This window comes from Triturus cristatus, chromosome 7, assembly GCF_964204655.1.
Source record: "Triturus cristatus chromosome 7, aTriCri1.1, whole genome shotgun sequence".
NCBI classification, from domain to species: domain Eukaryota; kingdom Metazoa; phylum Chordata; class Amphibia; order Caudata; family Salamandridae; genus Triturus; species Triturus cristatus.
In genome coordinates, this window is record NC_140590.1 from 1,663,610,464 (window position 1) to 1,663,638,385 (window position 27,922).

The following is a 27,922-nucleotide window of genomic DNA, read 5'->3' on the forward strand; positions in this document are numbered from 1 at the left end:
GCGGCTCAGGATGCGGATACCCTCCCAACCCTTGCCTTCCTGCAAACGCAGAGAAGCTCTTCTGGGAATGGTGGTCAGAGTGTCGGACTTTATTACTCAGCACAGCTTCTTGAACAGGAGGTTGGGAGTGGAGACCTTGTTGCTTGTTCGTGGAGAGCTCTCTTATCCATAATACATTCTTATTATTCGAAAGGACTTCCCATTGTGAATCTGAGTTACTCCTGCTTGCATCTCTTGAATCGCCGCGTCATCCCCTGTCTCCCTCCACCACCCTCTCCCAAACCAGAGCCGGTGTATTCCTCCCCAGCTCCTCACCTCTCCGACTGTCATATTTGGGGCTTACAGTGATTATCTTCACCAGGCCTGGAAAATGCCCCTGTGGTGTCCATTCCACTTTACAAGCTGGCTCTGTCCAGAGCAAAGTCCCATCTTCAAAGAGAAACCCCAGCACTCAGTTGTGTGATAAGTATGAGAGATTACAGCACTGCCATTGAATCTTTGAGTCCACTGCATCACTTCCATAGAGCCTCTGGGCTGACAGCAGCACTAGAAGTGAGAGGAACAGAACTACCATCCAGCTACCATGGAAATAAAAAGAAGACAGCACTAGAGCCTACTCCAGGGCCACCAACTCAGTGTGGCCACTGCTGGCAATTTCCAAGCCCGACCACTCGCAAGGCTGCAGTCAAGTTGTAAAGTAGTAATACCAAACCCACCGAGCTGCACAGCCCGTGCAGAGCACTGTGTCTTTTGTTGTGTGATTTGGCCAGCATGTTGCACTACCACCAACCCTCATAAAAACCACTACCAGGAAAGTGAGGACTCCTATTAGCGATCTTGAGTGGCCTGCCGACGCTGGCGTGACAAAGTCCATATTCATCGTTTCAGAGTGTCTGAACCACCCAAGTGTGTAGAATCCTCTTTTTACATAGCCTGTGTTTCCTCTCCAGCCCTGAGTACCTCTACCCCAGCCCTGGCCACTTCATTTGCTCCTCCTTTTTGGACTTTGTTAAATCTGTCCAGCGGGCCACCAGTGTACCTGATGCCAGCTTTCGATCTCCTAACCAGTGTGCCTACCACCTTTGCACCTACGTTGAACTTGTGGTATTCATACCTGGAGCCCGTAGCTCCTTCTCCTATGTCCTCGAGTACTTTATTCCCTTCATACTCTGTCTTTATGCTCCTGATGTGTGTTTTTTTAAGCGCAATGTGAGCACCAGGTTGTGGTTGGGTGCAAGTTGAGAAAACAGGTACTGACTGTTGACAAAGTTAATGCGTCATGTTGATCAAGAAGCCGGAGTGGATGGTTTTAGCAGGGCTTTGGGGCGATCTATGAGAAAGAGTAACCAAACTGGGAGAGTTTATTTATGATGCTGCATAGAACCTCCTTTCCTGCTGATTTGGAGTCTGAAAAGCAAAAGACACACAATTGATGGACGGAATGCAGAACAAATCAAAACATTCACCCCCAGTCAGGAAATCTGGGTTAAATCCATCATTCTTTTGCTCACTTCGCCACCCCAGTTTAGACCTGGCCATATGCAAATCAGTCTTGACCCTGTGCCTCATGGGAACAGTCCAGCCCGAACTGCCAAGCCAGGTCCTCCCTGGACTGGAAACAAGCATCCTAGGACCGGTTTTGGGGTGTCACTCCTCATCAGCCAGGATAGCTTGACTCCAGTGGCACAGTGAGTCCATTTGGAGTCTGAAGCCCTCATAATTGCAGGTAGCTGGAAGCTTTGCTGAAGAGGCACTTGTGCATAACGTTCTGGGCTTTCAATTGGGTTTGTGCTGCAATCTGGAGCCCCTGAGGGGTGGACAGCATGGGTGTTGTATGCATGTTAGTGCCAGGTACAATGTAACCGTTGCATTAAGGTCTTTCTGCATATGAGAGATTCGTTTTCCTTAAGGGACCGAAAAACAGGCCTTTCAGTCACTGAGACTAGAAGCCACTTTTAGCTCTGGATAAGGCTGGACTTGCCTTCTGAACTTTGTAGTAGATCAAAGTTTTCTTGGACACCCATCTTACTTTCGACAAGAGGAATGTGTGCCTTAATACTGTAATAATAATCCATATTTGTAAAGCGCAAACAAATCACCCCTTTTGGATTCAAGGCTCTGGGAACCGTTAGGGAGATTAAGTGAGCTATTGCCCAGAGTCACATGAAACTGAGCTGCCGCCGGGCATCGAACTCTTAGCCACGCGCTCCGTAGTCAGCCACTCTGGCCGCTGTTTCACACCTCTCCCCTAACAGATAACTAGCAATATCCCTCTCTGGTCAGCTGATGCTCAGATGGCGCAAAATTGAGTTTAAAACTCAAGAGACTTTGGCTAATCTTCTAAGCAAACATCCAGGTGTAGATGAATGTGTGCATTCATACATGGTGGATGACGTCATTAATGGTGAATTCCCTACATTTAGCAATAAGCGGTGAGGAAAGGCACACTACTGCCAACAGAAGCGGATCGTCATGTAGCAACTTGAATCAGACGCGTTCTCTTGTATGCTACATCTTGAGAGAGTATTTCTGGACACAACTTGTTTCGAAAATGTGGATTGTTGCTTGCATAGACCAACAGGGTTCAGAAGCAACTGTCGCCATCTGTGCATCGCAGGACAGAAGAGGTAAAGTACGGACTCCCACTAACGTTTTGCACCTCACTCAGCCTCCTCTGTGTCCCATTCAGGCTCTGACTATCAACAAATTTGCTCTGCCTCTGTGCCATCTTCTGCAATAGAACTCTTCGACACCAACATTTGGATTTGCACATTCGTTTTACCTTTCACTGCTTTTTATTCTTTTGATAGCATCGAAGAGGGACTGCATCGAGAGGTTCGGCGCGCGCACCATCGAGCGCATCACCAAGGATGACGATGCATTCTGCACCACCGAGTACTCCAGGATTGTGCCTCTGGAGAATGGAGAGGTGAGACCTTCAGTCACTGTCTAGCAGGTCTCTGTGGAGAAGGAAGGGTTCCCAGCACAACACTGAATGACATGCCACCAGGGTCGGCTCCCTTTCACACCAATGTCTGTGCCTGGAGGTGGAGTAGTGCATGGGTGCAGTATTTTTTTATCTTTAAGGGAGTTACAGCACTGACTACTTTGGTTGACAAGTACTGACCCTAATAATCTTGGTGCCTGGTAGTCCTAAAATGTTTGTGAATTCTCCTGGTCTCAAGTTACTCAAAATAAAGCCACTCGATTGATAACCACTCCACTTCCCAAGAGTTCCACGTCCCACAGGGAACGAAGGTAACTTTATGAAGCACAGTTTTTTAATATTTGGCATAAAATGCATTCCACTTCTGCAGCCATACTTGTCTTCCAATTTGCATGGCACATATCCCCTCTGGGAGCCCACCTGCACAGTGTCTCTGCATTGGCGCTGTGTTACTTCTTGTTTCATTGAGTCTCAACCCACCATCTTTGTTCTGGCAGATCGTGGTCTCTCTGGTTAACGGGCGCCCTGGAGCCTCCAACTTCTCCTACTCCCCCCTCCTGAGGGACTTCACCAAAGCCACCAACATCCGGCTGCGCTTCATGCGGACCAACACCTTGCTGGGCCATCTGATGGGCAAGGCGCTGAGGGACCCCACGGTGACGCGGCGGGTGAGTAGCCTTTCCCTGGTTTTTCTGCACTAAATATTGCAAATCCTGGAGTGTTATCTCTGGCGCCCCACCCCAACAATTGAATTTGGGACAAAGAAGATCTGAGCTTCATTCCGCGCCCTTCACACATGCAGAACCCTAGACGTTTCCCATTTTCTTCCTCAAGTGTTTATTTAAAGAGTTTTATATAGCGCTGGCTAGACCCGTAGGTATCGGAGCGCTTTACATAAGTTCAGCAAAGTTACAACAATAATAACAATTTACGTAACATCAAAATATATGAGACACAATAACAGGAGAGAAGGAGAGATCAGTAGAGAGGGATGGTGGGCGAGACAGGGAGAAGGGGAGAAAAACTCTGCCCAAAGTCCGGCTGGGCAGGTGACGGTCAGGGGGTGAACCAAGTCCGATCTCCTCATTAGCTGAACAGAACAGCTCCACCGGGCATCGGACATAATCCTCGGACTCTGCAGTCAAGAAAGAGGTCATGTGTCCTCAGGGAATGTCAGAGTAGTGCGGGGGGAGGGAGGCCATGGTCAAAAAGAGATCTAGAAGTCCTCTTGAGGTCAGGCATAGTCCAGGAAGGGATGAGTAGGTAAAAGTTCAGCAAGGGGGAAGGAGTCACCAGTGTCGGCCATGTTGGGGTCAGGCATCCTGGGACCCTTTTCCAGACCGGGAGAGAGCCAAGTACAACAGAGCTTTGTGGGAGGGAAGGGTCAGACTCACCCCCGGTGTCCCTAGGCTCTCGAGGCGTGCGCAGACCCTGTAATTGTAAATACGCTTAAAAAAATAGTTGCAGTTGTGTTGGATGTTGAAAGTAAATGCCAAGGCTCCAGTGTTGACTTCGTCAGGATTTTTCCAGCCCTTCCTACTGGACATCACAGGATGTGGGTCCCTAGCTTATAAGAGCCCTAGGCTGTGAAGTGAACTGCCTCTCCCCATCTGCTGCCTGCCTGATCAACTGGGCTTCAGGAAAGCCATACCAACTGTTTTTCTCTACTATTTTCGTTTTTGCCTCTTTGTTCCTATTTATTTGTGATTTTGTTTAAGTTCCCTTCTTCTGCTAGCATCCCTATGCCTCTTAAATTGAACACCATGCTTTAGAAATATTACATCTAATATTTATTTCCTTAGGGTAAATCGGCAGCTCCTTAGGCTTTTGTACTCATCCCACTTACAGTACTTGAGGAATTTACTTATAACGTTCGACAGTGCAGACATAGAACTAGGCCTATTTGGATAAAATGCACATGTTTTTATTTTTTTATACATGTTCCACTTTATTTTTATTTTGCTTGTTTTGTTATTACACTCTGGCATTCTCTGTAGTCTAATGTAAATTAATAAATATGACAAAGAAACAAAAATAAAGATGATTCCCACGCCGGTAATTCTGGAGTACCTGCGGCAACCAAACATTTGAGGGACTGGGGCTGAGCAAGGAATCGGTCTACAGCAGGGTTCACCATTGTCTGTTCTGGTGGGCAGGATCCATGCCAGATTTTTAACATATCCCCATTTAGATAAATGTAGTTATCTTAAAATCTGGCATGGATCTGGCCCTCCAGGACCGACTTTGGAGACTCCTGGTCTCCAGCATTCACAGTGAGACTAAGAGTGAGGGGTAGACGCCACCTCTGAGAAGCCTCTATTACTTGGTGTTTCTGCTAAGGCAGCGCTTTAAATGGGCCTGTACTGTCCGGTGCTGAGTACCTGCACTTCATATGTTTTTTAAAGGCAGAGTACCTGCACTTCTCAGCACTGCTGCAATACATTTAACGGAGAGAGCACAGGCACTTATCAGGGCAAATAGGTACTGAAAGTAGTGAGTACCTGCACTTCTCAGCACTGTTGCAATGCATTTAATGGGAGAGTACCTACACTTCTCAGCACTGCTCCAATACATTTAATGGGAGAGTACCTGCACTTCTCAGCACTGCTCCAATACATTTAATGGGAGAGTACCTGCACTTCTCAGCACTGTTGCAATGCATTTCATTGGAGAGTACCTACACTTCTCAGCACTGCTCCAATACATTTAATGGGAGAGTACCTGCACTTTTCAGCACTGCTCCAATACATTTAATGGGAGAGTACCTGCACTTCTCAGCACTGTTGCAATGCATTTAATTGGAGAGTACCTACACTTCTCAGCACTGCTCCAATACATTTAATGGGAGAGAACCTGCACTTCTTAGCACTGCTCCAATACATTTAATGGGAGAGTTCCGACATTTCTCAGGAGCACATAGGTACTTTAGAGAGTGTCCACACTTCTGTATTTTCTTTTAAAGTACTATTCCAAGGTAGAGAGTTTGCAGTGCTCAGAGGTGTATTTGTAACCCGAAAGGAGCTACAGATCTTTAGAAAGCGGTTATGAAGCTGTTTAGTAGAAATCCTTTGAGTGTAAGGGCGTGTCTGCTGAGGTTCTGTCTTATAGGTACCACGACGCGTGGTCTTTCCAAATACTGTTAGGTACCACGTTTCGAAATGTAAGCAGTGTAACTATTGCAAATAAACCGCGGCCATCTAGGGGTCCCTTATTGTTACCAGGACATCTCATGGATCTGATGTGAAGACCACATTGGAATGAAATGTCAGTCACCAGGGAGACTCTGCAAGTAGAAGCAGGGTATAAACTTAAAGACTGAAACGCACCAAATACGAGTAGACAGTACAGCAGTATGACCACAGAACAGGAAAATTAATAATAGCAGTAAATTCTCTTCTCCATGGTACATTCTGCTGCCACTTCTGCCTTTCAAACACCAGGTGTCAATAATGCCTAGTCCGCATTCAAGTGTGGGACCTGCAAATCACATCAGGTATCCGGACTGAGCATCTAACTGACAGAGAAGTGCAACAAGATCCTGTACATTGGCCAGGACCACTACAATTATGTGGCAGGGGAACACCACATTATGTGGCAAGGTCTGTTTAAGCACAAAACATTTTATGGGGTAAAATCTGCAGATTATGCTGCTGATTTTGGATTATGCCGCAATCAATAACTTTGCAGAAAAAAAGACACAAGCCGTAGAATCGTATAAATTCCAGTGTCTCTGACTATGGATTTGAAACTGCACCCCAAGAATTACAAGCAAGGCAGGTATTGCGGTGTGAGAAGTTGATGTCCAGCTCCGCAACCAGCATACTCTATTGAAAAGAGAGGCCTTGACCGTCGCGGGCAGGCTGTCTGCCAGCTGTACCAAGCCAGAGGGAAACAACAAGACTTGGAGAGATGGAATAGGTAGAGAATTGTGCCAACTTCAAACACAGTGAGAAATAAGTTTAGAAATTGTAACCCGGTCCAGCAGGCACTGGGCCGCACTATAAGAGAGGCTATGGTACTGACCAACTTGAGATAAGTATCACTAATGTTTACCTTTCTACCAATCAGAATCCATCTGCCTTGTGGCTTCCTTCATGCTGTCCATCCCAGCTCACTGGTCCAGCGTCGAGATCAGTGACCGCCAGTGGAGAAGGGATTCTAAAATCCATATAAATCAGACCGCAGGGAGCTCCAGACATGCATAGACGCCCCAAATTGGCACCCCGTTTAGCCGTCATCCATGTGTGTGCACCACAGAACTCCAGCTGGGTGACCAGGCCACACAGGGTGACGCCATCTTTAGCTACAGTGTCTGGGGCAAAATATCATGGCATTAGTTGAGCATCAGTCAGCGCTGTCTGTGTGAGGGTCCTGGGAAGATCTTCACAGGGAGGGGACAGGATGCAGGTGGTTCTTTCATGTTGTTGCGACAAGTCTGGTGTCACATCCATATAGCGCTTGGTAAGTCGCAAGGAGGAGAAATACACCCAAAACTGAAAACATTACAAATGTATGTTCTAGGTGCAAAAGTGAATATTTGATGGCGACAACTTAAACAATCTGGCTGCAATGGGACTTTTCATCCACCACAAGCTGCAAATTAGGTCTCTACTGATGGGAAGTTTTCTTTACATTTACCACATAAAACCTATGTGCTTTTTTTTATCATTCTAGTATTATTACAGCATCAAGGACATTAGCATCGGAGGGCGCTGTGTCTGCAATGGGCATGCAGAGGCCTGTGATGCGCGGGACCCCAACAACCCCTACAGGTGAGACCAACCATTGGTGCTTATGTTTTTTGTGTGTTTTCATCAAGTTGCCACTTATGGTGTCATTTTTATGGTCTGGCTCGACAGTACAGCTGTTGCCAGACAAATATGTGAGCATTACTGGAGAGAAGCTTTGGCTCCGCCCAATTGTTGGGAGTACATGTTTTAATTGGGCAAATGTTGTGTGCTTCCACAAAAAAAAGTGCTTGCCGCCACACAGCTGTGATCAGTTTATTTATCCAGTTGCCTTACATTAAACTTTCAGGGCCAGACACATGATATTGTAATGCTATTAAATTGCATTAGATAACTAGATCATTTATGGTGTTTTTTCTCTGGAAGGAGCCCAAATGAGGAGGGTGGTCATTAACCTACATTGATTGATAGGTCTGGCTTGACAGTGCAACTTGCCCCTAACTTATCAACTTTCACCCATATTATTATACAGTTTTGTGAATCCACACAAATGCATATTAATTCCCATGATATTTATTTGTTATGCTTACATTACCGTACAACATCCTTGTAAAGCCAGACCTATTGGCATTGCCATCTGTCGCCTGCTAATCAACATTAAGGACCTAATTCCGAGTCGATCAGTGTGTTCCAACCCGTGTGTAAACTCTTGTTTACGCAAGGGTCAGAATTACGAGTTGGAAGGTATTTAACTCGTTTGCTGCTTCTGTCGGCCAGTGGCCGTTGCGAGCAGTACCTCGCTAGTGCTGCGCACGTCCGTTGGCCGACGTGGCCCCGCCCGCGCAATAAATCACCCGCACTGCAGTGGAATTTACGCCGCGGTTAACGGGTTAATGTATCCCATAATTATTGGAAAGGTATCTCTTTTTTCACAATATGGCCTATGGTTTCTCTAACTGTAGGAAGAGCTTCTGCACATTTGTGTGGCAGATTACATGGTAGCAGAGGATGCAAGAGTAAAGGTATCGACCCCAGAACTCGCACTGTAACCGTATTCGCACTATACAAAAAAATTAAGGTGGGGGCGTTTTAAAGTCTTACTCAAGCCCAAGCCATACTGTGCAGCAACCTACCCCCTCTGTTGTCTTTAAGATGTGAAAATAGTTAGGGATTTCCCTGACAATCAAATCTTAGAAGTTCAACTATCTCTGTTCGTATTGTCTGCTGATGTTGTTTCCTGCTTTTATTTCTGCCGAGCATGAGGATGCTATCTATACCTTTTCCAATGTTATGTACAAATATCTATGTTCCAGTTCCATAGGCTGGAGGGGCCTGCTCGTGCTCGGTCATCTCAGCAAGAAAGCTGCTGCCTCACTCTGGCGTGCAGAATCTTTCACTCTTTTATCTGATCTGCAAACTTATTTCTGTCAAATCCATCTTTATATTTTCCTTTGGATGTAGGATTCTCTTTTCGTAAATTGTGCCCCGCCGTGTGATTTGTTTTGCTGGGTCCTGTTCTTTGTGTTCGGATTTCCTTTTTATAGACTGTTAAATTGGCAAAGTTAAGTTTGTCTTGGACGTGGACTGCAGGCCTCTCTGGGTGGCTTCACTCACAGATGTTTTACTTGGTTTTACAGCACATCTGTCTTGTTAATAGAATTCTGCTTAAATTGAAGCCATCAGTAGGCAGTCTCATGGCACGTGTTTGCAGCCTGGGGGTTTTCTTTTAAAAAGCGCACTGTGGCTCTGACATTTCCGAGTGGTTGTCTGGTGTCAGTCCCTTGTCCCTTGTTCTTTGTGTTGTCCCCTCAAATGTTAATACAAAAACCTCATTTGAACGTAATATTGTGGTCAGAATATAGTGACTACAGAAATATTGTGGACAAAAATAACGAAGGTAGGTATATATTTTTCCTTTGCCTTTTTAGAATAATATAAAAGTTTAAAATATACCTTACTAATATATCATTTTTTTATTCTGTTTTTCTGTACGGCTGATTCCATTTTTATTTTATTTACATTATTGTAAAAGTTAATTTTAAATGATTTTGCAGTAATATATACTTTTTTTCTGGTTGTTGCATTTATCTGGTGTTTGAGTATGCAGTGTTTTTTTAATGATGCATTACTTTTAACTCACTTAACTGATATTTTTGTTTGTTATTTATTTGTTCATGTTTATTATATTTGTTATTAAATAACTCCATTCTTTCACTTACATATGTATACTTAAGATCCATGAAACCGTTGGTGTACGTACGCTCTATAATTATAATTAATTTCGGATTGTGGGATTTACTGGGAGTTGGATGGGTAGTGTTTTAATTACTTATTATTTATTGATTTTTTTTAAAATTTGTTTTCCGCTGTAATACATTTTTTTTTTACTGATTTAGTACAGTGTAGTTTTGGGCTGTGGGTGAGTAGTTTTTAAAATATACGTAAACTAATAATATTTTACTTATGTTTAGATACTTCTAATTTATGAAAATGTTTGTATATGTGTATCTGTAAACTATTTAATGAGTAGCGTGTAGGGTTTGGAGTGTATTATGTATATTACTTGTTAAATATTTTGCTATTTTAATATTAGATATTCTTTTTACATTTCCATTATTTTATATTTTTGGCATGAGGGTTATATTGGGGCATTGCGTTTTGATTTTTATCATATTGAGCTGTATTTTCCTCACTGTGTCAGTCCATCTTCAAAAGAGCATTCCTGAAATATACAGCACATAAACTGCCCTCACCTGCCACCGTCAGCAGCTTCTGAGATAGGTAAACATAGGCAGTGGGGTAACGAAAGTTGAAGGGCCCCCCTGCAAGGTACACAGAGTGGACCCCGCTCCGGATTTAATCCGGAGCACTCCGGTGTGAGTACTGTGCTGAGGGGACCCCCTTCAGCTCGGGGCCTCCCCCGCACTGCGGAGGATGCGGGGCCTGTGTTACACCCCTGAACATAGGGCTTTAAGTGGGCCGGGTTGCTCTAGGTCTCAGGCAAGTTAGTAATTATAAACAAACGTTCAAATTGTTTCCTATTGGGGCCTAGATTCATGTCCCTAACTTTATTGGCAAGTACCACGGATCGATTTCTGAACAATTCGTGAAAAAAATTAAGATAAACCATATCAGCGATTTAGATCCTGTTTATATTTCACATTTTACTTAATTTTGCACCAAAATGCCGGTTGGTTAGCACACTAAGTTTCACAAAAATTGCCACACCTTTTTACGAGCCCCCCCCCCCCCCCCCTCCCACTTTTTCCAAGTCCTGGGTAAACATCTGTAATCCATAATGGCGGCAGTATGCTCTTAGAGTAAAATACAGCTGACATCACCTCTCAACAGCCAAATCACCTTTTCATCCATCTAAGGTTGGTAAATAGATGTTTACAGCATTTAAAAGTAGCAAAACTGTGGTGTGAAGCACTCTCTGAACAAGCGTTTGCACATCCAATTGGTCTTGACCATGTAAGCATGCAGTGTTATTTTTAATGAATCTATGGGCTAGAAATTAATACTTTCACAGTTAAAAAATTAACAATGCCACCATTTAAAGATGGTGTTCGTATATTTGAAAAGAAAAAATAGACAGAAAATGAGTCATGGCACAGGCAGCCATAAAATAAGGCACAATATAAATAGAAAATAAAATTTAAAAAAATAAAGGACTGGCCACCAGCCCATGAACACCACTTCTGGCGCTGAAGGGCACTCCTTTTCAGTCAGCTGTGCACATGCGATTGAGCAAAATGCTGTCACTTTGCAAAACAGCCAGTGGTGCAGGGGGGCCGACCCACTGCCACATATTGTATACAATGGCAGGAGGAAGATACCTGTGAGTGACACTTGAACAGACCAATGGATGAAGAGAGCCAACCGAACGTCCCTCTGTGTCCATATGCATGCATTTTTATTTATTATATTACCCGAGGCTTGTGATACACCTAAAGCACTACTAAAAAAGTTATTATTATTTATGCAGATATTGTTAGGGGTTAAAATTAGTTTCAAAACTATCTAAAATAAGAGAATGTGGGCTCTCTAGAAAATGTTGTAATGTGGTACTGGGCCACTGAGGTGTCTTAAGTGGAGATTATGAAAATGGTCTTACAGGTTTCCAGCTTTAAAAGTCTGTGTTTAGTCTAAGCAGAAAGATCAGAACATTTAGGGCCTTGGGTGTGAAGATTCAAGGTGTAGACACGCTATTTACAATTACATAGCAAAGGGTGAATAGACACCCAGGGTAGAACGGGAAATTAACAAAAAACACGTGCCCTTTTGGAGTAATTGTGTTTTTTCAGGGTCAAGATCTGGTGAACTTTGAGTCTCCAATGGTCTAACACTATCTCCCAATAGTTATTGTACCGGTGTAGAGGACACAAAATCTTCCAGCAAGTGGTGAATAATCATGTTACATCATGGCTATGCCCATCACAGCCCAGCAATAAACTGCTTTGGACTATCCACTCTGTTCATAAACTTTTTAACCCATCTGTTTTTCAGAAATACATTGTGACATACTTTGTTTTTTTAGGTCTCGCCTATGCAGCACGCATGCGCTGCGTAGGAGGACCTTTAGCCGCCATTCTGCTCTTTTTGGAAGCACACGCTTGTGGCGGCATCCACCTTGTGGGAGCACGCGGGGGCGCGCCACAAGCATGAGTGCAGTGCTTCCAAAAAGAGCAGACTGCGCGTGCACTACTCCCACTGTTGGTCCCCTGCCTGTCTCTAAATCCCTCCCGCTTAACGTGGAATAAAGAAGATACTGATGGTGGGTGCGTGTGCACCTTTTCAATACCGTGCGTGCATCTGGCAGCACTTTCCGTGGCCGCAGGAATCGCCGCGCGATGTATTTATGGCAATTTGCTTTTGAGCAGGACTGTTCCTGTGCTTGTACAATGTGCAAGAATGTATACTCGGTCCGGTGCATATACTCAGCACACTACATACAGCCCTAAACAATGGAAAGCAAGTCAGCGGTATCACCACATTGGGAATCTATCCAATGATCGTTTCAATTCCTTATCATCGACTCCTCATTCCAGAAGAGTTGTGAAGGTGAGAAAGTTTTGGTTCCACACTCAGTCTCAACCTCAGCTGTGTCTTGCGTCAACTCTTGGCTAAAGACTTTCTGTCGCTATGTACCCTAGAGCCGACCCACAAAGCTTAAGGAGCAGGCAGTAATTTTGGCAGCCATGTTGAATGTTAATCCTTCATGTTTTCAACATTTCGTAACTGCACTACAAGTCGCAGTAGCTGACTTTTTCTGTAAACAGACATAAATATGTATTCAAAATAAGCAAACGCGTCTCTTATAGTAAGCAAAAAAACTATTTTCCATTAAAAAAAAAAAAAAAAAGAAAACCCGGTCATAAGGCATGGTGCTCTCTGATGTTAATAATTTCTATTTAATGTACTGACATAATCTAGTGTTTGTATCTGTGCCGTGCATTCATACTCTCTCCTAATCAGACATTATATTTTCATTTAATAAGGGAGACTGATGGCTGGTACATCTCGTGTAGACTTCCTAGTCCTGTTTTTATTTCACGTAGTATGCTGCGCCCACCATTGTCGCGCAGTGATGCTCCAAACAAGCCCCGCCCTGTCACAGGGCGCCACCGAGTTTTCCCTGTGTAGTTTTTTTTTCACTGTAAGAAGCTGAGGAGGCGGAAATTGAGCGGAACAGTGGTAGCATCCTGGTGTCCTAGGAGGTGAGTAGAGCCCACCTCATAGGTGTTTCAGGGAGGTGGGATTTGTTTATTTTGATAAATGAGTAACGGTCTCTCGCGGTGTGTGGGGAAGTGGATGGCATTTTCCAAACTGCTGCTCTACCCATTTAGGACCATCCACTTCAAGACACTTCTCGTATGCAACCTATAGCCAGCCTTGTTTGGAATTCCTGCGATATGGTCATATTGTCAGATTGACTTGTGCTTATTTGTGTTCCTGAGAGTAAGTATTTTATCTGGGGGTCCAAATTGCTTCTTTTACGGGGTGCTGAAAATACATATTCACCTTGATTGAGTTTCTAGAATAATAATTCTCTTTATTTTTCTTAGAGGCCCCCCTAATTATGTGGGTTCACCACGTTAATTTACTATAGAAGTCATTTAAATGTCCACCTTTTTTTAGGTCTCGCACTGCATAGGAGGACCTTTAGCCGTCGCTCTGGTCATTTTCAAACTCTCTCTCTCTCTACCTCTCTCTACCCCTCTCTCTACCTCTCTCTACCCCTCTCTACCCCTCTCTCTCTACCTCTACCTCTCTCTACACCTCTCTACCTCTCAACCAGTTGAATTCCGGGAAGCCCAAACCATCAGTATTTCAAATCTGCGCATGAAACGTGGGTAGGTTGAGCCTTGCGGCTCAGAAAGGGATGTTCTTTTTACATAATTTGTATGTAATAGAATTGGGAAGCAGGAGAAAAGTCTCACAGTTGAGATAGGGATTCACATACACTGGCGACCGCTTTTGAATTGGCTTTAAAACCATTCAAAGATGGCTGCAGCGTCTACGTGGGATGCGGTGGACTAAGTGGCAGCCGAAGCCTGATAGCACTGCTTGTCCTTTTAAAAAAAAAAAAAAAATTGGTATGGCCAATAGGTCTCCCCTTTGGGACCTTATAAGTGTTTAGTTATCCAGTACAATACCCTTGGTGCAACAACATCAAGTGTTGCATGGCTAAACACTTATAAGGTCCCAAAGGCGAGACCTATTGGCTATGCCAATGCTTGTTACTAATTTAATTTCACTTTTTGAATTCTTCGATACGTGTTTAATCTATTAATTTGAACTTGTATGGTTCAGCTAACATTAAGCATGGTAGAACAGCATGTTTTGCAACTGCTACCATACACAATTTAAAAAAAAAAACTTTCCTCAAACTACATTGTCTACCTACAAATACCCATTAAATGCAGAATTTTGTATTGTATACCCACATATGTTCAAAACATTGAAGCTGTAGCTTAATTGGAAAAATTCATAATGGCACTTTCAAATTCTCAAACTGTTGTCTCATCCGGTCTTTTTCAATCAGACGGTTGAACACCGTGCCTTAATAAACATTTCCTTTGTCATTCCTTTCTTGTAAACCAATCTACTAGCAGCCTGACAGTTTAAAACAAAAAAAAAAAATAGATTCATTTAAATTTCGTTTTTAAAACTTGCATTGATCATGACACCCCCATTGAGCTTTCCCCGCAGACACTCGGTGTGAGCAGGGGCGAGGGATGCCCATGCCCCTTGATCATAGATTTCATTGCCTTCTGGAAAGTACCATCATTTCCCTTTTTAAGGAAAGGTTGGTTTCTGCCCTACAGACAAATCAATGCCAGTTCGTGTTTATGCTGGAAAGGGTCTGAAATGGGTGACGTGACTTTTTCTTGGGCAAAAAACTAGAGATACAAAAGTCTTGTGGATTTAAAAAACGAAGCGAGAGTACAAAAATATTGAAGGGCGCGATAGCTGTAAAGTCACAAATCACTGTGCAGATGTAAGATCTGTGATAAGGGAAGTTGCTAGGGCTATGGATACCAATTTACAATAAAGTGAAATCCAGAAATTAAAATAATGTTACAGGTCAGGGAAAAGTTTATAGTTCGCGTTAGGGTGTGTTAAGGAAGAGGAGCAGTGGATTCCATCCATTCATTAAAACACCTTTTTTCTATTAAAAAAAAGTTTTACAATGGATTTAAGGAAAAATAAATCTAGTTATCAAAGATTAATGTCGGTTTTTTTCTCCCCGACAAATTTCTCGTTATTGTATTTCGTGATACACCTTGTTGTATGTAAATTGGACTCACGATGCGTCATAAAAAGAAAAAAAATCCTTAAATGAAGCCAATGCATGGTTTATAAATATATAATGGAGCAACGCTGGAGGTACACTTGAGTCGAATTTCTGCGCATGTGTTGTGTGCCAGTTTGCCCGCGTGCACTGCTCACTTTTCCTCCCGAGCTTGTACCTGTGGTCGGGTTGGTATTCGGTGTTTGACGTGCCCGGGGGCAGCTGCAGGCACGCCGCCACGCGGGCCAGGGCTCCCCACCTGCTGCGGCTGTCAGTGCCCTGTCATCTCCTGGTAAGTATGTGCCCCCGCTGACCCTTGAGTGCGGGCTCTGACAGCACATGTCGTACCGTGCAGTGAAATGCCAGGCCTGTGAGGGCCCCGGGCCACGGAGGGAGGCGGGGGCCCTACCACTTCAAGACTCTCACTGGAAGAATCCATGCTGGGGGGGAGGGGGTGCACGAGTTTAAACTCCGAACACCTCTTTGGAATGGCTGCTGTCTGTGCTTCTGGCATTGTTCATTCTTAAAACTAGATCCTTATTGTGCTTCTACAATGGTGGCCCACATTGTTTATACATTTGTATAGCGCTTAGTACAATATGCATGGCCCTCTTGGCACTTTAAGCACCTGGGTGTCTTTTGCTGTTGTGGGATATCAATTTACCATAGTCCAAGCAGTCTGTTGACATTGTATTTTCATGGATGGTTGGAGATTAGTCGCAATAGGCAGGCGTCCGGAGAGGTTGGACTAGAGTAGTGTATTGTACTGTAGTGCCTGGCATTGTATTACATTGGTTGTGGCTGGCTGATGTTATGCACCTCTGGAGGGCTGTGTGTATGGATGTGTGATCTGAGGACAATGCTCCTTGTATTTAGTACGAATACAGCACATGGTTCTCATGCGGAATCTTTGCCTCTGTTACTGCTGCGAGTCGAGATTTAGAAACTGGGTAATTGGGTGGCTAACGGTTAACCAGACCGGTATTAAGAGACTTCGTAAATGAGGCTACAGAGGCTTGACTTTGGCGATTTACATTTTTGTATGGATAGTAGCGAAAGTTCTGCCTCCCTAAGTGGTGGTGTTTGATTTGCGTTTTAAGTTCCGACTGAAGGGATCTGGTTGGTTCATTCGGAGTAAATTCTCAAACCAAAACGTCTGGTACTTTCTGATCCATCGCTTTATGGACAATTGTCATGTCCTGGAAAATAATACTATTGAGAATGGGAAGCCAGGGAAGTGTCCTGAAAGTGGGAGTGATCAAGGTAATCTTCGCCGTGCCACTTGTAAGACATGCCACAGTTTTCTGCACGAGTTGTTTCTACACAATTGAGCTTCAGTGGAGCTCACAGAAGAACGGCTTTGCCATCGCCTTGCCTCGACTGGATCAGGGCGTCCTATCACAATTCTGAGGAGTTTCTCTACAAAGGGAAAACATGAACTTTTCAGTTGTTGGTGAATTTTTAACTCAGGGGTCTGTTCTAGATTAGAGTCAATTAATATTTCCACGGTACGGACACTAGTAGAAGAGGAGGGCTGAGGCCCCCCGCACAGACGGCTCAAGAGACCTTCAACTGTGATCCACCACTGAATGTTTCATTCTACTGGGCACATGATTACCAATCAAATTCAGGTGATCTTGAAGAGTGCTACATGTTTGTTCACCCAGTCGATTGTTGAAATGAACTGAGCGTGCATTTCCCCTCTTCGTGGTGTGATGTGTTCTATGTCCATGTTCTTGGATACCCAGAGACACTAGAAGACTGTATTACAGGGCAGCTGTGGAGATGGTGGACCTCTGTGGGGTGCATTGACCTGTAAAGCTGTAATAGGGCTCCGTGTCACCAGCCAAGCTTTGAGCACAGCTTGGGCAAGCATTGATATAACTTGCACTAATAGCTGTACAGCTCTTATTGGATATCCGCTGACCTCTGATCTTCTCGGCCTGGCCGCTGCGTAGGTTAAGTGTGCCTGGACATAGTCCAAGGGATTTCTTTCTACGCACTCAGTTTAACAATTAAAACATACAATAATGCAAATAGGTTCCAACAGGTAACCTACAGTTGAATAATCAATAATTCAATTTGTTAATTTCTTCCCAATAGATCTGTCAAAGATACTCTTGAAACGGGTGTGGATTCTTCAGAAATCAAATGTTTATAATAAAAAATAGAAAGGGTACACAATAGCAACACAAAATGACCGAGGTTTACAAACGATTCCAAATTTATGATACCTCAGGGTCATTAATGTGGACATCTATTCCAAACAAGATACATAAATGGAACAATGAGTCTGAATAATACAGAAATCACTCCCTAAAGGAAAATCAATCACTGAGGAAATAGATGGAATTGTCGGCGTTTCGGTTTTTCTGGTGTAAGCATCCTTTAGACCACCTTCAGGACGATCAGTTGAAAGTGTTGAACAACCCTAATGAGCATTCCAAATGGAATTTCTATTCCTGGGTAAGTCAGTAAATGGTTAAGATCTTCCTGGTCACTGACTCCGGAGAAAAAGCCAGTAAAAAGCTCTGGATTTATTATATGGCCAAACTAATTATTAGGCTTAGTGTAAAGCAATCTACAGGGATTTGCTTGAATACGGGCTCGCAATCGTCGAACTCGAAATAGGGTGCTGCTTCTCCGAGGTACCGCTGTCTCTGCACATTTACCTGCTAGTACATACATTACCCAAGCCGCCAAGGGTCAATTGGGTTCCCCACATTTTCAAGTTTGACATAGTTCAAGCAAGCGTCGTCACACACTAGCCTTTGTTATGGTACGTCAAGTCTTCGGTGCAGATTGAGTTTGTCTCCGTATAACTCGGCTGCGTATCCTGGCTTGGCCTCCATACAGAGCAGTGCTGCTCATGCAGGCCTTACATGGTTCTGCATAAGCATCTTGGTGCTGCTCTGGTGGGTTTTGGTACAGTTCAGACAGATGCTGGCACAGAGAGATCCCTTTAGGAACAGCTATGCATTTTTAGGTCTAGCCTGGGCAGTGCATGCAGTATTAAGTATGGATGTGAAGCTCTGCCCACTCTCCGCCCAGTTTTTTCATTGTCTTGTGTCATTGTCCATTGTAAACCGTGGCTGTTCATTAGTCAATAGGCTTTATAGTCCCTCCTTAGTACCACCTTTTCCCATTTTCTAACCTCCCATGGCGACACCCCCTGTTACGTGTGCTGTTGCTTGATAGGCTTTAATTACATCCTCCAAGCACTATTTTCTCAGAGCTTTGTCCTGCCTGCTCTTGCCGGCAGGAAAAGGTAGGACACGCTCTAGGTCTCACATTTGCGAGAGTTCAAGCTATTGGCATTGTAAATGACAATGCCCTTTATTTATCTGTTTTAAAAAAAACATAAATAAAAGGCATTGTCATTTACAATGCTAACAGCTCAAATTCGCGTAAATTCAAGACCTATTGCATTGCAAGTGCTTGTTAAAACTGTTGAGAACTAGTGATGAAACTCAGCATGGCAAAGAGGCACAGAAGGGTGACTTATGAATTTGTCAACCTCTTCAAAACCCAGAGAGTCCGTGATGCTTCTGAGCCACTGGGGAAAGCGTGCAGTACACAATGGTGCTAGAGTGAAAAGAAAGTGAAAGGCATAAATTCCTAGAACATTTGTGGGTGTTATATGCACACTTGTGAGCGTTGCTTCTAGAGTTTACTAAAGAATATAGGAAGTGTTATAGGCCAGTGTGAATCTCCTAGACCCCTCAGAAGTGTCATCACTGTGTGAATCCTCTCGACCCCCTTAGAAGTGTCATCACTGTGAGACTAGACCCCTTGGAAGTGTCATGACTGTGTGAATCCTCTCGACCCCCTCAGAAGTATCCTCACTGTGTGAATAGACCCCTCGGAAGTGTCATCACTGTGTGAATCCTCTCAACCCCTCAGAAGTGTCATCACTGGGTGAATCCTCTCGACCCCTCAGAAGTGTCATCACTGTGAATCCTCTCGACCCCTCAGAAGTGTCATCACTGTGTAAATCCTCTCGACCCCCTCAGAAGTATCATCACTGTGTGAATAGACCCCTCGCAAGTGTCATCACTGTGTGAATCCTCTCGACCCCCTCAGAAGTGTCATCACTGTGTGAACCCTCTCGACCCCCTCAGAAGTGTCATCACTGTGTGAATAGACCCCTTGGAAGAGTCATTACTGTGTGAATCCTCTCGACCCCCTCGGAAGTATCATCACTCTGTGAATAGACCCCTCGGAAGTGTCATCACTGTGTGAATCCTCTCGACCCCTCAGAAGTGTCATCACTGTGTGAATTTCCTCGACTCCTCAGAAGTGTCATCACTGTGTGAATCCTCTCGACCCCCTCAGAAGTATCATCCTTGTGTGAATAGACCTCTCGGAAGTGTCATCACTGTGTGAATCCTCTCGACTCCCTCAGAAGTGTCATCACTGTGTGAATAGACCCCTTGGAAGTGTCATCACTGTGTGATTAGACCCCTTGGAAGTGTCATCACTGTGTGAATCCTTTCGACCCCCTCAGAAGTGTCATCACTGTGTGAATAGACCCTTTGGAAGTGTCATCACTGTGTGATTAGACCCCTTGGAAGTGTCATCACTGTGTGAATCCTTTCGACCCCCTCAGAAGTGTCATCACTGTGTGAATAGACCCTTTGGAAGTGTCATCACTGTGTTAATCCTCTCGACCCCCTTGGAAGTGTCATCACTGTGTGAATAGACCCCTTGGAAGTGTCATCACTGTGTGAATCCTCTCGACCCCCTCGGAAGTGTCATCACTGTGTGAATCCCCTCGACCCCTCAGAAGTGTCATCACTGTGTGAATAGACCCCTCGGAAGTGTCATCACTTGTTGAATCCTCTCGACCCCCTCCGAAGTATCATCACTGTGTGAATAGACCCCACAGAAGTGTCATCACTGTGTAAATCCTCTCGACCCCCTCGGAAGTGTCATCACTGTGTGAATAGACCCCTCGGAAGTGTCATCACTGTATGAATCCTCTCGACCCCCTCAGAAGTGTCATCACTGTGTGAATAGACCCCTCGGAAGTGTCATCACTGTGTGAATCCTCTCGACCCCTCAGAAGTGTCATCACTGTGTGAATTTCCTTGACTCCTCAGAAGTGTCATCACTGTGTGAATCCTCTCGACCCCCTCAGAAGTATCATCATTGTGTGAATAGACCTCTCGGAAGTGTCATCACTGTGTGAATCCTCTCAACCCCCTCAGAAGTGTCATCACTGTGTGAATAGACCCCTTGGAAGTGTCATCACTGTGTGAATCCTCTCGACCCCCTCAGAAGTATCATCATTGTGTGAATAGACCTCTCGGAAGTGTCATCACTGTGTGAATCCTCTCAACCCCCTCAGAAGTGTCATCACTGTGTGAATAGACCCCTTGGAAGTGTCATCACTGTGTGAATCCTCTCGACCCCCTCAGAAGTGTCATCACTGTGTGAATAGACCCCTTGGAAGTGTCATCACTGTGTGAATCCTCTCGACCCCCTCGGAAGTGTCATCACTGTGTGAATCCTCTCGACCCCTCAGAAGTGTCATCACTGTGTGAATAGACCCCTCGGAAGTGTCATCACTTGTTGAATCCTCTCGACCCCCTCCGAAGTATCATCACTGTGTGAATAGACCCCCACAGAAGTGTCATCACTGTGTGAATCCTCTCGACCCCCTCGGAAGTGTCATCACTGTGTGAATAGACCCCTCGGAAGTGTCATCACTGTGTGAATCCTCTCGACCCCTCAGAAGTGTCATCACTGTGTGAATCCTCTCGACCCCCTCAGAAGTGTCATCACTGTGTGAATAGACCCCTCGGAAGTGTCATCACTTGTTGAATCCTCTCGACCCCCTCAGAAGTGTCATCCCTGTGTAAATCCTCTCGACCTCCTCCGAAGTATCATCACTGTGTGAATAGACCCCTCGGAAGTGTCATCACTGTGTGTATCCTCTCGACCCCCTCAGAAGTGTCATCACTGTGTGAATATACCCCTCGGAAGTGTCATCACTGTGGGAATCCTCTCGACCCTCAGAAATGTCTTCACTGTGTGAATCCTCTTGACCCCTCAGAAGTGTCATCACTGTGTGAACCCTCTCGACCCCCTCAGACCACTGAGAGATAGTGTTCGACTGTTGTAAGGTGGGGCAATGTAATGTAAAATGTAAGTGTATTTCTTTAAATGCAGTTATGTCCTGTTTAGAATGTAGATTGTTTAGTGTTCTCAAGTAATGGAACTTTTGACTCATTGATTGGTCTGCTGTTTGTGGCTGGTGGTCTTGGGTCCTGTATATGGAATAAACCAAACGTATTCTTTCTTCACTTCGTCTGGATTTTATTCGTGATTGCATACCACAACTGTCCCAGCTCCTAGAAGGTGGAGGTTACTGGGGATTGAATCCCCAGCCTCTGGGAGTCAGTGTGTGACGTTCCTCACACGTAAAAGTCTGACGTTACTGGCGTAGGAATCTAAAGGGCACACAAAAGATGATATCAATGGTGTGAAAGTATCTTGGACCAGTGGAACTGGTCCCGTTTGGGAACGGGTGTGTGTACTCCAGTGCTTAATTTGAGCTGTGGTTTCTGGTGCTCGGCACCGGCACTTAATTGTCAGCAGTTATGACAGCTGCCACATGGTGTCACTGTTTGTGTAATTTTGAGATGAGCACAACCGTTGTTTATTAATCAAACGGACATTAAAACATCTAATACCAGCCTGCCAAGCCATTCTTAAATCCTAGGGGGCCTCGTACAATCTTAATTGTCACACTTGTAGCAGTGTGATGGCCAGTGGTTGTATTTGTACTGTGATTGACAGCGCTGGCGGTGGGTGGTGCAAGCTGGGTGGCGCTTATTGTTTTACAAATTTAGCACTGGTGAAGTCTTGGTCACTGAAGTCCGGTGTCGTCCCTGGCCTCTCAAGCGCCTGAGGCCGAAGTGCTTAGGGTGACTTAACATCAAAAACAATTATGCTTTCTGGTGACATGTTTTTAACTGGCCCATTCGTGAAACGTGCGTTCGTCGGTGAGCGTCTTTTCCCGGAGGCATCGCGGCCCTTCACCACTGATGGTAACTTATGGGACTCGGAGATGACGCGATGAGGTTGAGAGGGCAACCGGGAGGAAACTCTTTTGAACTTTGGAATTTCGAGCATGACCAGCCTTGATGAGGAATCCCGCATAGAAATTCCTCCTCGGGGAGCCAAGCCAAGGCAGGCTTAGAGTAGACGCCACCTGTTTGCATCCCCGTGCTGTATGCAACATCCCTGAATGAGTGGGCCATTGTTCGCTTAATTGAAAGGTTCCGTTGCGTCACTCATCAGCGTCGTACGTATGACGTCGCTGTAACGTGTGTTATCATTTTGCCTATCCCTCTATGGCGCTTCAGACTGGCTGTCAGCTAGATACGGATACTTAATAGTACAACGCGTATTACCTCCTGGTCAGAGCAGCGGTCGAAATGCATAAAAAAAAGTGTAGGACCTGTGATGCTGCACGCAGTGTGGGCGGGGGCAGTGGGCATGGTAGCAGGGTCAAAGGTGTGTATAAAAAAAAATATTCTGTACTTATATTTTGTCTTTCACCATATAAAGTAATGTGCAGCCTAAATTAAAAAAAAAATGTTATTCAATGGGAATTGCACTATGGTACATGATGAAACCTCTATTAGTTAACACAATGTAGAGGTCTGTGTGTAACCAGAGAGCCACAGAATTAAATCTTGGTGCAGTGGCGCGTAGTGAATGGTGTATTTTTAGTGCTACACAATCAGAGTCTGTGACAAAAAGCACTGTGAATATGCAAGTCATTCTTTTGAACTTGCATTACACAGAACATAGGATAGACTGCTACAAAATGCACAAAAAGGTTTAAGATAAAATGGTGCTCCCAAAATATAGATTTTGGTAATGCCCAGACTGTACGGAATGCAATTTTTTTAACATAACTGTCCCTTCAGCACATCGTCAGCGGTAGTAGGCACTATATAATTACATTAAAAGCCCCCACTTAAACCCTCAGTTGTTAACTCTTTGCACTACCGCTCAAAATAATAAATCATCACAAAGCTTCAAGTGATCTGCTCAATTAAAGCCAGTACCGACTTCCAAACACCCTTTACATTTGCAGGTTAACTCGTTTCGCTCATTTACATTTCTTTCAGGCAGGCAGGCACCCTGGCAGGAAGGCTTGTTTAGCTGTCTGCCCGGCTTTGTGTTTGGTTTCACAGCACAGGAGACTCACTGAATGACACTTCACCTGAAGCATTTAAACTATCAGAATCAACCGTTCCAGGACAGATGTCTTTTTACAAAAAGTACAGGAAAGGTTTTTCATAACGCAAAAAAGTATGGCCTGCCGTGCCCCTCCGATCCCGTCCACTTCGACAACTGCGTCAGATGCACCATTAGCTTGATTCACCTGCCTTCTGAGGGCCCCGGGGAGTAAGGCATGTTGGGTCCAGTAAGCCAAGGGTGGATTGGATATGTGGTGAAACTTCAACCTCTTAAAGTGCAAAATACAGCGTGTCCTTCCGTGGAAGAATGCCCCTTCAGCCAGATATCACACACAGAAGTGGAGGCTTATGAGTCACATGGCAATTATCCGTCTACTTACTTTAATAACAATAATTTAGAAACAACTTCAACAGCTCTCAAATATATAAAAATGATTTGCTTTTGCATTTGCTGTTTTTAGGTTTATATTGCAAAAGAGCCAATATACCTGATTGCACTACTTTTCTCATTTTCTAACTGGTATGGGCATAAAAGGACAGGCTAGTTCTCTGGTAACTCTTCTTTTAACGGTGGACCCCAAGAGTAGAAATGGAGACCGCAGGGATTCAGCATTGAAAGCGGATAGTGAATCTGTAGGATGAATTGCCCCAACTAGATATCTTTCAACGCGTTGTTTCCATTGCTAACTAAAAAAAAAAAAGCAAACAAGTAGAAACCAGTACATTCTAGAAAACAGGTTTCCGAATCCAAACCTCTTTGAAAGAGAACTAACTTCTACCTTAAATAATGTGTAGAGAGATGCTGCAGATCACATTCAGCATCTGACGGGCCAGCAAAAACAAGCGGATTTTCCAGATAACAGTTAGCAGCTGTGTATTACCAGTTGTCTGCTGTTGATGATGTCACAACAGCCCAGCTCAAAGAACAGATGTCCAAGTGGCCAAATGGCGACTGTGAATCCAGGGGGATGCGAATTCTAACTGGAGCTTATTCGGTGGCGGCTCCTCCGCTAAGGCGGAGAAGCGCCGTCCCACATCTCAGAGGAAAAATACAATTATAATAACGTAACATTATCATTTTACTTTCCCTATTGCAGTCGGTGGGGTGGCGGGCTGGCCATAGCAGGGGAAGGAGTGGTTTGCACTCCCTAAGGGCTCATGACTGTTTGGCCGGCACTCTTGGGCCGACCAAACGGTCATGCGCACTTTGCATGTTTCCCACCAGGCTGCATTACACAGCCTGGCGAGGAACATGTTCGGGCTCTCATTCCCTGTCTGAGCGCCGAACCACGGTGCTCAGACCAATCGCAACACTTCATTGCAACGTGGTGATTGGCTTAGGGGAGCCTGTGTGCCCAGGTGCTTCCTGCTGCTGGCCGGGACTGGAGACAGGAAGAGGACGGGGACAGAGGCGAGGCAGCGGCCAGCCGTCCCAGGAACGTTTTTTAATTTTTTTTTCATTCCCTTCCCCCTGCCGCTCCACTACCTCCATTCGGTAGCAGCCACTACTGGCTTCTTTTAGTGACTACATGTAGGCAAATACCTTTAGTATTTCAGTGTTTCGCATCTACATTTCAGAGCACTTAGAAACCAACTAAATGCAGTCATCAAACACTGAACCATTTTCAGCTGCCTTATTTCTTACCTAGTGTCCATCCAAACGTATTAATGGCAATGTAGACTGCATAGCAGTCTGTCCTACTGAGCCTAATCAAGCTCTAAAATAAATAGGCAACTATGTTTTTCTTGTGGGCTGCTTGCGGAACTTAATTAGTGAAAAAGAAAAAAAGAAAAAAAAGGAAGTGCCAGGGCCCGATTCAGGAGGCCACCCCAGCTGCCCCACTCATTGCCACTGCTGTTGCTACCGATGACAATACCTACACAACTACTTGCCATCACACTGCAACAAGTGTGACATTGCCGACTGTTCAAGGCCCCCAGAGCTATAAGAATGGCTTGGGAGGCTGGTATTAATTTGAATCTCTACTTGCTTAATAAACAACTGTTGTTGTGGTCATCTCTATATTACACAAACCGCTCCACCATGTGGCTGGTTGTCATATGTCCCGGTGTTGTCAATTATGTGCTTGAGTCGAGCACTGGAAATCACCGGCTCAAATTAAGCACTGGCTGCTTCTCAGTATTGTTTGCTTAGGTTTGCAGTTGTTTTGGGTGCCTTCAGTCTGGGGCTCCAGTGCGTGTTAGTTGCCCCCTTCTCGATTGTTGCATGTGATTTTTCATCCTACTCTGATCCTTTGCAGTTACTGAATTGCTCCATCAGAGTTTTCCATCTGTTTTACAATTCTCCATTTTCCCATAAAAATTATGCGCTGACATTTTTGGCAAACCTTAAACACGAAACCTTGTAAACGGAAACCGTGGCTACCGTCTCGCGCCCCGAAGCTAGGTTCATAGGCGGAACTGAAGCAAGTCAGTGCTGTCCCTGGGCAAGGTATGCATGAATGAATGAATAATAGGTATGACAGTGGCCATGCGGTGTCTAAATGGCGTTGTTCAAAGTGTCGCATAAAATATGAGGCCTCCAGACAAACCTCAGAAGTGGAAAAACGCTCTCCGCTTTCAAGTGAAAGTCCTATTAATTGATAGTGACGCATGCGGAAGTACTGTTGCTTTACTGGGGAAAGGTTAATGGCTCTGAGACTAGTTCACCGAAGAGAATGAACTATTTATGGCCTAGGAAAACATTAACTACAGAAGCATGCTCCATTTAGGCTGGGCCGGATGCTGCTGTTCATTTAGTAGGAATCGAAACCTAAATTGCCCGTGAACATTAATCTTTTAGATTCACACGCTTTGCACAATGCTGCCATCTAGAGGTCGGGCATTACGAATAATCCACAATTTCTAGTCGCTTTTATATTTCATTGCATGCGACTCTTTTGTCATTCCCAAACTGACTGTAAGAGATTGTTATCGCGTTTGCAGGCGACGAGCTCCATAAAAGACCTGGATCGTTGAACTTGTACAGTTTTTTTGTGAATGCTAAGTTTATTTTCTTACTCCCAGGAAACAGTAATAAACTTCAGTTTTAAGTCTAAAACGACCAATTCATCTCCAAACAATCGTATGTAGACGTAGTCTGGCATAATATCTTCTAAACTTGAACCACGGCTAAGGTTAAAGAAAAAATATATACATTTAGAGGTAATTAATAAAAAGTCATCTAATTAACAATAAAAGTGATTGACAATACAATATATAAAGGATGACCATTTAACTATAATGAAATAAGAGAACAGAAGAGAAAGGAAAAAAAACCAGAAAAGATTATATAAAGACAGCATGCATGTATAGTGCTTCTACAAACGATGAAAATGTGAAACTGTTAATATATCATGAAAAACAATGTAAACCATGCAATAAAATCTGAAAATCTAGAGATAAACTGTGTTATAGGTATGCTGAGGAGGCTTAGTACCTTCCTCAATAGATGGGTAATGGCCTAGAGCAGTGGCCGCCTAATAGTCTATAAAACTCGTGGTGTCTGTGTATGGCCAGAGCTTGGGGATGAACACATGCCTTATCTAGGTGATGATTGTTGTAACACATGCCATACTACCAGGCTAGAACCTGAATAGCTGATCAGTCTTTCCATTTTCAGTTATGCTACTTGTTGAAAAGCATCAGTCAATAACAAATCGATAATATTTGTAGCACAGTGCCATTAATGACGAGCTCGAAGGTTTTCTGCCATTTCTACAGCCAATTCTTTAAGCAAAGGATTAGCACCGTGCCATCCTCGCGGGCTTTAAATGACAAAAGCCTTTTACCACTCCAGCACAGTGTTACAGCTTTGGATTGGTAAAACACCATTGATGCCAACCTGGAATTTATAAAAGCAACCCCTGACACATGTTTCGCTATCATATTCGCTCTTAAGAGAGGTTTAGGATTGTCCAGACACAAGGGTGCCCCCAATAGAAGTCAAAACATCAAGCTTAGATTGGCGCATAAATTATGCAAATAAGAAGCAGAGAACTCTGGGTAGTTCCCAAGTTTAGGTGTACAGCACCTCCTTTATAGAGCACCCTACAACACCAGCTGCACTCTGAATCAGCTCACCTCAAAGGTCTTGTTTCTTAAAGTTTTTAAGGCTTTTGGCATTTTACAGCTTGGTGTGGATGGCACTGTGCTAATCCTGTGCTTAAAGGCTTTGCTGTAGAAATGGCAAAATACTTTGTCCCTTTCTCGCTCGGCGTAGATAGTACCGGGCTAATCCTGTGCTTAAAGACTTTGCTAGAAAAACTGA

General features: G+C 44.3%; 1 protein-coding gene across 1 annotated transcript in view; it reads left to right on the top strand.

The window, feature by feature from the left end:
• The window catches only part of LAMA5 (laminin subunit alpha 5), a 402,322-nt gene that overhangs the window by 130,763 nt on the left and 243,637 nt on the right, over nucleotides 1-27,922 (top strand). Inside the window, exons 4-6 of the mRNA XM_085615185.1 lie at nucleotides 2,811-2,929; nucleotides 3,445-3,615; nucleotides 7,622-7,719. Of these exons, the coding sequence (XP_085471311.1) occupies nucleotides 2,811-2,929; nucleotides 3,445-3,615; nucleotides 7,622-7,719 (388 nt within the window). The remainder of the gene's footprint in view (nucleotides 1-2,810; nucleotides 2,930-3,444; nucleotides 3,616-7,621; nucleotides 7,720-27,922) is intronic.